We start from the raw sequence: 11,313 nt of genomic DNA on the forward strand, positions 1-11,313 counted from the left end.
CTACTCTTAAGTAAAGAGGTCCCATGGACTAATTATATCGACGTCTCGAATACGAACCGACAACCGCGAATCATCGAAATAAGAAACAAGACATCTTTCAGAGCTTTGAGCATGAGAACCGCGAAGTCCTGCTTAACAGCGATTCGACTACATTACTCGACCAGGAGACTCCGAAATCTGAGGAAATCGGCGCGAATATCAGTATTATAAAGAGACTTGAGATGGTTAAGTCTCCACCCCTATTAGTGGGGTACCAATCGCGTAATTGCTAAGTACACATAAGTTTAATGAATTTATGTGGTTTTGTTAATTTATGTCCAAAAATCCTATCTCGGACTATAAATGTCACCAAGAATCCCTATCTCGAGCTATAACTGTCAACACGTCGCGAGCCCTTTCTTAGCGGCTCGCGAACCCTTTCTCTTCGAGAGGGTGCCGCCTTATATGCGCGAGTACGTAGTGTACTTAGCCTACTTCTTTTTTAAGATATTTAACACGTTACCTACATTACGATAAGGGATATGTTACGTCAGCACTACCTTCGGCAGTGGGGCCAATCTGCCCTCTGTCAAAATTTTGGCAGAAAAAATTGCTTTCCAAGATTTAGCGTAAGATTAGAAGAGAATTTTATGAAAAAAAAACAAAAACAAAAAAAACAGTAAATGAATTAGGTATAGGTATACCTACTTGAATAAAAATAGGTAAATTTCAGTATTTTCTTGATCATGACACAAGCTTTTGAAAATATTGATTTCTCTGTAGATGACAAGAGTATCGGGAGAAGGACAGCTGAAGTTGATATTTTGATTTTTCAGAGCAATTTTTCGATTTTTACAGCAATTTTGAAAAAGTGGCCAAAAATAGTGGGCGTGGGTCGCATACCTAAACCTCTCCTTTTATTTGGGCATATTAATATGTACTAGGGTGTACCTTATTTGTATAGTGAAAAAAAAATTTTCGATTATGACCACAGGTGAGAAAATAATACCCTGAAAATTTCAGCCCCCTAGGTGAAAAAAAAGTCGTGCCGGTGGGCCCCCCAATTTTCCCATAATATGAAAAAATCGAAGTATCAGGCAAAATTTTTAAAATTGTGAACTTTCTAGTTCTAACACCTCAGTTAAGTCCCTACTTACGTAAAATCAACCTACATACCAATTTCAGCCCCCTATCTCCACCCAAGACTAACCAGTGGATTAGAGGGGAGAGCTCATATTTATGAGGTACTAGTGAAAAAATATTTAATGACGCCCTAAATTGTTGTCTAGTTTCACAAGAAAAATTTCTCCAATCAGGTTAGTAAAAATGAGTCGTGCTAAGGAGCACACCCCCCCCCTCAAGATATACTTAAAAGAAATCAGAAAAATTGAAATTTTTACATTTTTTTTCACATCATAATCCATGGATTTGGTCCATTTTCATTAGAAATACTGTTAAATATTTTATGACCTGTCTACATGATGAAAAGGTGGAATTTGTCTCATTCCCCAGAAAATGAAAAAAGATGAATATTATTATTTATTACATTTTTTTCTTCCATATTTTAATCCTTGGATTTGGTCGATCTTCATCAGAAAAGCACTACCTATGTCAGACTTTTAAAAACTTGTAGAAAATGGACGAATTTCTGAATTTTAACTTTGAGAAACATTGAAGCGGACGTTTTGTCATAAAATTACCTACCTATGTCAAATTTTCACCGAAGACTTATTGACGTTCTGATATTTTGTAATGTAAGACTTGAAAACTTGGAAAAACTCGTCAAGAATCCCTATCAATGAGATTTCATTTTCAAGTTTAGAGCAAAAAAACATATCCATGACTTGAAACTATCTTTGCAGAGGAGACTTCGCCACCATTCCAAAAAAAAATTCAACTTTGTGGACCTCTATCATTTATGTAGGTGGTGAGTATTGTAGAGGGGACAGAGAAAAGGGTTTTCTGGAAAAAAGAATTATCTATAAGCAATCTGCACAGTGATGAAAAATTTTCACCTAATTACGAGTACCTAGGTATCTATAGACATCAATTTTCATATTTCTCAATATTCTTCAATTTTGGGGGCCTCATAACAGAGGACCACCATCATTTGGAGGACAAAAGGGTGCTTTTCTTGAAAAGGTGGTTATCTAAAAGTACTCTGCTCAGAAATGAAACATTATCAAAAAATTTGCGTAGATATGAATTTTTCATTTTTTTGTTGATTTTTTTCAACTTTGAGGGGCTTTATAGGTAACCAACATGGTATTGGAAGACCGGAGGAAGGTTTTTCTTGAAAAAGAGTTTATCCAGAAAGATTGTGGGGGGAGAAAATTTCAAAAACTAACATAAAACAAAAAATTAAATTTTTTGTTTTATGGTTTTTGAATTTCTTTCAAAAGTCTCAAATCCTCATTCTCCTGGTTGAGATGAACTTTTGAAGATTGTTTTCTTTATAAATATAGGATCTGCCGGACCTCTAAAAGGAGCTATTCGACCTATACCTACTTTGCGGCACTGGATATCCTATCAAGCACTCTCCTTGTTTTGGGGACTATTGTAATGGCGTGGTTAGAGTGATTGTAATTAATATCTCGCTCGATTCGTTGACTAGCTCAAAGGGGGTACTCAGGGTCGTTTGTATCGAGGGCCTTAGGGGGTTCCCTCCCAAGGTTTAAATGTATTTATATTTACGTGGGGACACGACGCAAAGATGCCTGTAATGGGGAAATGCTTGTAATATCATTCGAAGATCAACGGACGTTCGAATAGGAATATTTGTTTCAATCGAGTATGAAGATACCCAATCTGGAGCATTGGGAATTGGGAATTTAGGTGAATATTTGGGAATATTCAACTCGTAGCATTTTTCACTGGGGGACTTAGACACGATTGCGTATCTAAGTGGGGGCATCTGTAAGGTATTTCTACTCACCTCGAGTGTCGATGGAATTATTACTCTTCGGTGACGTAATAAATATTTGATCGACAATATTACCATAAGTCAATGAAGATAAAAGTCAATAAATAAAAGAACTCGTGACATGGAATTATATAGGGAATATATTTAATCAAAAATAGAAAATTGTAAATTTTCGTTGTTGTCTTGTGGACTTTTTGTGGGTTTGGGGGTTTTTACTTATCCAATAACTTATCCAATAAAGGGCGAGAACGCCGGGGTTTGACTTATCCAATAACTTATCCAATAAATGACTTATCCAATAAATGACTTATCCAATAAATGGCAGGGTGCGCAATGCCGGGGTGACTTATCCAATAACTTATCCAATAACTTATCCAATAAACTTATCCAATAGGGTGTGATTTGGGAAACAAAGGAAAATAAATGGCCAAAACGACTATCTTCGGTGCCATATTTCGATGGTAATTCAAGATGGACAGAATAATTACCATTATATCCAAGGGAATAGGAATTACCACGTATGGCCATGGCAATAACGAGAGTCTCAAGCTCAGATCCATTTCTTCTCGAAGTGTTTATTGGCATGATAGGGACGATGCACCATCTCTAGCATCTCATATTCACAGGGTAGGATTTGGATTAAGTTTCTCTTCATTGGATTTAAGGCCAAGGGAGGGAAACTGGGGGAGCAGGGACTTATGCCGACTTCCTGGGACCGCGAGGAGATTAATCCAGCGAGAAGTAGCATTTGGGGGGAGATAGGATGGTGCCTCACCTCTACCTGGGACCGCGAGGAGTGTATTCCAGCGAGTAGAAGATCATCGAAAACCATCCTCGATTCTGTGCTCTGCAGGGCATTATATAGTCGTCATCGGGTGGGTGAGAGGGTAGGATAAGTGGCGCACGCGTCGTAGACTTCCGGTGGCGCCAAGATCCGCGGCTGGCGTTGTATTCGCGTCCTAATCGAGCATATTCGGCGATATTCGTGAAATACTCGCTTTTGATTGGTCGCCGATGCGGAAGTGGTGGAAAACTAGGCGCCACCACTGGAAATACGAAGTTCTATTCGCGTAACATCGGCGATGATCGATTATTAATGGGTTTTTATAGGTCAAATCATCGGAAATACGAAGGTATTCGTATAAGATCGATCATTTATGTCATCCCATTGGTCAATTGGAATTGTAGAGGGAAAATAGTCGCGGCACGGTCATTTACGTAATAAATGGTCACTAAACTCCGTCATCTAAGGGGACAGAAAAATAGGTTCCCAATTAAGCGACTGAAATAAATTTCTCCCAGTATAGGTGGGAGGTTTTTTCGGGTGTAATTTTCTCCCAGTATAGGCGACAGAAAATAAATAATTTTCTCCCAGTATAGGTGGGAGAAAATGTAAAATTTTCTCCCACTACAAATGCCCCGATTTAGGTGACATATGTAGCGAAGAAAATAGGGAACGTAAATCTTGTACATAGGGAGGAATCCGCTTGTCGCTATACTGGAGATATGATGGGAATTAAAGATGTAAGATGTAAAGTTGATTCGTGGGTTCAGTCGACGAAGTAGCTGCAGGGAACCAGTGACCATAAACCATGGGACCAATTGACCAATCGCCGATGTTTGGAATTTCTACCACTTTATCCCGATGTACACCCCCTGCCCCGATTTTCGTGGCGTATTTTCGTAGCAATAGGCACAAGGGAATAGTCGTATATAGGGGATAGTTGTGTAGGGACATTGGGGGGATGTATTGGATATTATGGCAATGGCAAAGCGCTAAGTTAGAATTGGATGATAAGTCAAACCACTAATTTAGAAGGCCAAGATAAAGTACCACAAGTCCACAAACCAACAAAAAAAAAAATACATGCAAATACATAATATGTTACTTGATACATCTTAAAAATAGGTATATAGAGTATGATAATTATTACAAATCAAAATATCTTCTAGAAAATAAAAAGTGAAAAATTCTTTTGAAAAATGAAAAAGAAAAATGTTACAATACTTGTTGAAATTAAATGAATGAACTTTGAAAATGAAAAAAGTTTTGAAAATAGGTGAAGCCTATTTGAAAAGTTACATGTGTTTATTACACTTTAAAGTTTTACAATTTTTTTTGGTTTTTTTTTTTTACTACGAGTCTGGAACTCGTACAAACACTGCATCGTAGATGGTGTCGTCGAAAATCTGCGATCCCTTGATGTATGAAGACAGCAAATCCGTTGAGTCGACTGTGTAGTATACTAACTGCTCAGTATGTCCGCTGAGTGCTACGATTACGTGTGGTAAACTGTCGTAGATTGTGTTTTTCTCATTGTTGGATCGAACAACGACTATGAATTTACTCTGCTTTCCCTGATACCCGTGTATGGTGTTAATTGGGAATCCACATCGATGAAAAAATTCCTCCTCCAGTTGGGTAAAGGTAAGATAATGGGCCTGATCAACATAGGGTACCGATGATATATTCGTATATTTATAAATCTTCATTTCAGCTCGTACAGTTGATGTAGAAAACATGCCTTTAAGTTCAGCAAGTTTGGTAGGTATAAATGAAATAAGTATATTCACAACGTCGTGAGACTATTCATAACTACCAAATGCAGGGTATTTGACGGAGAGGGGTGAAGGACTGGGTGAATAAAGTTAGTTGGTATGCAATTTCAGCGTGAATACTCGGGTGAGAGTAAAAATTTCCCTTTTTGTCTTTATAAACAGGGCTCGCTTTGTCCAGTATATCTTCCAGGAACCAAGCGAAATTCACAATGTCACTCCAATGATAGGGAAGCACTTCACGAAAAAATAAACGGTATTTATCTCTAATTCTCCAATCTGGAATTGATCGTGAGCTTATATTGGGAAGTACTAAGATTTCCTCAGCGCCTTGCCTTATGAGGAACTCAATCAGTGCTCGGGTATTGTCACATACTGCGAAGAATGGCAAATTGAGTAGGTCGTGGCTACCTATTGAGAGAATAATTCGCAGTGGGATCATTATTCTATGGCGTTTGATGTTGGACATCATCTTTTTCGGGGAGAGATTGGTGCCAGATACTACAGAACAGTCCCATTGATGGAGTAATCGTCTATTTTCCATGAATAATCCTCAAACTATGGCATGAGCGATTCCATTGCCAACAATCCACCTAACATTAAGGAATGAATGGATTAAATTGGTACCATTATGATGTGAAATGGATCGGTATCTGCTTATGTACATATGCTGCCTAGTGAAGAAATATTCATGGGGTAGGGTAGGAGGAAAATTCGGACCCACGTTACATCTCTCATCAATTAATTTCATCTCAAGAGTCTCATAATTAAAGGGTAAGCTCACGTCTTCGTAAGTACCGTCGAATACTCTGATTTTGCGTATAGTTGGGTCAATGCTGAAAATACTTTCGTTGCTAGAAAAACCCATACTTGGAATTGGGCAAACTGTCTTCGTAAACAATGGAATATTTTTGGGTATTCTATGAGAATAGAACGGCTTTATTGGGATTTTGCTATTTTTATTGGGTTTTATATTTATTAACTTAAATCTAAAAATGGGAAATAATAAATCTGCTGTAAATAATAAAGCTGAAAACTTTGAAAAAGACAAGCTGTACAAATACCTAACTTCGTATTGATAGGGATAAAGAGAGAAAGATCGAATCAGAAATACGCCAGTCTAAACGAAACAACAACAGGGAATGAAATGAGACACAATTCTCATAATTATCACGCTAGATGATATCAGTGCAAACGAGCTCCTTGGTGGTGGGGGGTACGGAAGACCAGGTCGGATGAGTAGTGTGTAGATAAGTAAATCTAATACGTTCCTCTCGATCTATAAGGTATAAAATGATCGAATTTAATTGCTTAAATTTCTTCTTTTTAGGGGTAGTTCGGCTATCTTCAGGTAGATTAACTCCTTCATCATAATTAATACGTGGTCTTTTACGTAATTGGTATCGTGCGTTTGCATCTTTGCAAATAAAATTCCTAGTGGTTTTATCTGGAATAGTTTCAGCCAACACAGCATCACATTGCTCAGCTTCGGATTCAGATGGGTTTTTTCGGAATTTCTCACATAAGTGGTCAAATTCTTTGATTTGCTCTGTATTATCGAGACCCTCATATTTACGGGCTCGTTATGCCTTTTTAACAGTGTCAATTTTATGAATAAAATCGTTGAGAAGGTCTCTGTACTCGGAGAATTGTTTGATATGTTTATCTAGGGAGCGGATATCGAATTTGGAGTGGAGTTTGGGCTCATCTTTCATCATTTTGAGATGATGTAAGTTAAGGTATGTAGAGATCTGTCGAATGTTGATGAGTCTTTTGTCTTTCTCATCAACCATACCTCTAAATTCATGGCAATTTTTACCTGCATGAGCACTTATTACAAATGGCCCATAACGCTTAGGGAATAACTTAGCTGAAGCACCCTTATCAGCCGATGATAAGCGGTGGTTAGTGATCATAACAAATTCTCCAAGCTGGAAAATTCTAGGGTCTCCATACTTCTTGTTGTGTTTTTGCTTGTTAGACTGATGTTTTAACTCTTTCTTTTCTCTTAGTAGTTTAATTAGGGCTTGATGATTGGTTAATCGGTCAATTCGGGAAGTATCAAAATCATTAGTGTAGACTGCTTTTCTGGCTAATAAATCGGCTGTGAAATTGCCATAATCCGTTTGTCGTGCGTAGACATGATTCAATTGAAAATCTTCGAACTCATTCTTAAGCTTAGGGGTTTGTTTGAATATATCTTGATGGTGGACGAGCTTCTTAGAAGAATTTTTCCAATCATTCTCTAACCATTTTACGTAAGTATGGTTCACAGCTGACGTGGGATAATAGGAATCTGAAATACTGGAAGCTTGGGAACTTCATGAAGATCATAATACGCATTGCGGTAAGTAGAGCTACGGCTTCAGCTAAATTATTTGTAAATGGGTAATCTGAGTTCGTGATTCTTTCTGAAATATTTTTCGATCCCTCAGGATGAAAACAAACGCCAATTCCAGTGATGGCTTCCGGTGAACCGTTGTTAGCGCAAGCACCGTCAACGGAAATCCACGCGTAATCGTCAGCTGAAATATACACGTCGTTCTGGAGATCTAATTTACTCAGGAATAATTCGCTACTAGTCACAGAAGGTACGTTCTGTTGCTCTTTTAATTCACGTAGCTTTTTGAGTTCAAATCGAGCATCAATTTTGAATCTCTCTGTTGGAATATCGGTATTCATATCTTCGTCGTTCCAAGCTTCATTTGGAGGGATTCCTACGTCATTCGGGGTATTGTTAATCTCTTCCTTGATTTCCTGGATAAATACACTCCAGCCATTATGGGAATAAGCACCTTCGGAATTAGCGTTCATCTTGATACGTAATCTCTCACCTATCAATCTCATAGTTCGTTCTACGAGGTTAGATTGGGGATTATACGCTGTTGCGTAACTATGCTTGATTTTATGCTTATCAAGGAGGCTGTTAAAAAACGCATTCGTGAACTGGGTAGCATTATCAGTAATAATCTTACGTATTTTAAGCTTCTTAGCGTTAATCTGGCTGATTACATCTTCCATTGCAGCTGCAACGGTTTCCTGAATGGTATCTTTCATGGGTATGATCCAAACACGACCGGAGAGTACATCTTTGGAGACTAAGAGGTATCGGGGAGCATCTGAATAATTGGAAATTGGTCTAAGGATGTCTACGGAAATGACATCCGCAAGTGAGTAGGCTTGGGTATAAGCATATTCGAGCGGTTTTTTCTCAGAATATGATTTATTAGCTTTACAATGTAAGCATTCGTTCGTAATGAATCGAATATAATACTTCGCGTTCGGGGAATAGTAAAGTCGTCGAAAGATAACTTCAAGTTTATTCGCTCCTATGTGACCATAGGTTTTGTGTAAGAATGTTACTAAATCCTTGAATAATTTGACTGGAACTACTGGAACAAACGTTCGATCGGGATTGTTGAACATCAGTAGATGTTTACCGTTATGATAATGGATCGTAAAACGTTTAGCTAGATTATCTTTAATAGTCTTATTTGTTGCAGATAACTTGTGGTCTGGTTCCATTAATCGTCGAATAATGTTCATACATTTGGAGTCACGGGCTTGAATTCTGTCAACACGATGCAAATAATGGATTAAACGTGTTTTCAATCGGGAAAGAAGTTCATCTTTGTCTGAAATCAAGCTAGAAATACTGTTGGAATTAATGGTAAGCTCGGGGGCCTGAATAGCGAACCATTTTTTACGTCTGGTACGAATGTCATGCTCCAAATCGTAACAATTGAACAGAGTATTCCAACTGGCGGCTTTGCGATGGACTTCAGCGATTGTCTCAAATTTATTGACAATTGACATTAAATCGCTACAAACATGGATTGTTTGTCCGTGCAGCCAAAGCTGTAATTTCTTGATACTCTTGGCGAGATTGTACATCTCACGTTCAATTAGGGTATACTTCTTTTGGTGGGGTTTAAAGCTATGACCCGTCTACATAATAATTTCATGCTTTCCTTCATAGATTTGGAATAAAACAGCATTCATCGCATTCTGTGGAAGTATAAGTGTTGAGGTACAGATCAATTTTATCTCGGGGAGGAACGAGAGAAAAATCTTTGCAATATTCTCTACGTAATTGTTCAATGGCTTAGTCCTGTCGAGGACCCCATTCGAAAGGTATGTCATCGCATGTTAACTCATAAAATGGAGCAGCAATTTGTTGATAGGTTGGGATAAAATGTCTGTAGAGACTGGTCAAACCTATTAATTCGAGTATTTGATTCTTCTCTTTCAATTTCAATTTACCTTTCGAAGTGTGCTTTTGAATATAAGCATTGAACTTTTCGATCTTCTTGGATTGTTTGGAAATCAATCCGTGGCTCAACTCGAAACCTAAATGATCTGTTTTCGCCTTGAAAAACATAGTTTTTCGAGCATTTAGTCGTAGATTATGGGTACGTAGAATTGATAAAATTATTATCAATAATTTTAACATTTTGTCGAAAGTTGAAGATTGTAGCAAAATATCATCGACGTACTTCGTAATACCATCGATATTGGGAATGATTTCATTGACCATTATAACGAATAACGCTGAGGAAATTTTCAGTCCATATGGGAGTCTAATGAATTTACTCGACCATTGACCTGAAAAACGCAATATTGTCGTGACAATTTACTCAGAACTAATTGCCAAAACCTTGAAACAAAATCCAAGGTACTAAATAATTTGGCTTCGGGATTATCTGTAATGATACGATCAAGCAAACCTGCTTCGTTATAATTGTTAGGTAATATCGGGTTTAGGTCAACGGGATTGAGACATACACGGATTTCTCCAGTCTTCTTTACATTCACGACGATGGGATTAACATAATTATACAGAATCGGATGGTTCGATGACATTGGTAGCTAGCATGACTTGCAGTTCTTTTCGCAAGTCGTTCATCAATTTTTTCAAAGAATTGTATTTAGCTCCACGATATTCAATATCTTCAACAGGTGTGTTGAATTTTAATTCCACTTCATCTCCAGTATATTTTCCAGGAAACTTTGAAAATACATCCTGAAATGTCGACAATTTATCGTAAGCAAGATTGGACTGCTCCTGTGTAATTCTATTTTCGGATACTGCTTCGACGAGGTCATCATGTAATTGCTGGAGAAAGATTTAGGGTCCATCATCTCGTACGCCATCTGGGAGTCTGTAATAACGCTCACGTGTATTGGTATGTTGTAAAACTCGATTCATTTGGGGATTATATTGTGGTCTCATATGAATATTGCCAATTACTAGCATTCCACAATATTGGTCTGGAGTTGGGAAATCGAGTGTTTCCAGATGATGCTTTGTCGTTGGATGACACGTCGCTTTACGTTCGTGGAAATTAATCTCAAGATACTCGATTGATTGGGTACCAATGATGGTATGGTTACAATCACGAAGAACGTAAAATGGGATTTTCAACGCATGATGACCGAAATGTAAAGTTGGTACGAGAATAATCTTCGATGTTTTAATATCTTTATAGTCAGCGAGTGCGCATACAGACGGACTATCGAGCTTGATATAATCCATGCTATTGGGGTGTTCCATATCAATCTGAGCTGGATATTTCTTTCCGTCAATCAATAGGGGAATTACACAGGTAATGATATTTTTACGGGGCTGTTGTAGCTGACATTTCAGGCTATTGTCAATGTCATTGAGTTTCTTGGGGGGTCTGATCGAACAAATATTCGTTGAATTTGGGTTGACGCTTATATTTGTTGTAATTCGCTTCCGATTTCTCAATGATTGATACTCAATTTACTGGAATTATAGGATCAATGGAATTAATGAAGAAAAGACCAATAATTGGGGCATTGGTGTTCAAGGGTCCTGAATCAATATTCGA

The 11,313-nt window shown here is 37.8% G+C and overlaps 1 protein-coding gene across 1 annotated transcript; it reads right to left on the bottom strand.

Annotated features, from left to right (window-relative positions):
* Nucleotides 1-7,696: 7,696 nt before the first annotated feature.
* LOC135840622 (uncharacterized) lies at nt 7,697-9,352 on the bottom strand. Its single transcript, XM_065357248.1, has one exon. The coding sequence runs from the start codon at nt 9,350-9,352 to the stop codon at nt 7,697-7,699; it is 1,656 nt and encodes a 551-aa protein (XP_065213320.1).
* Between the last annotated feature and the right edge of the window lie 1,961 nt (nt 9,353-11,313).

The sequence above is a fragment of the Planococcus citri genome, chromosome 3 (genome assembly GCF_950023065.1).
Source record: "Planococcus citri chromosome 3, ihPlaCitr1.1, whole genome shotgun sequence".
Taxonomy (NCBI): Eukaryota; Metazoa; Arthropoda; class Insecta; order Hemiptera; family Pseudococcidae; genus Planococcus; species Planococcus citri.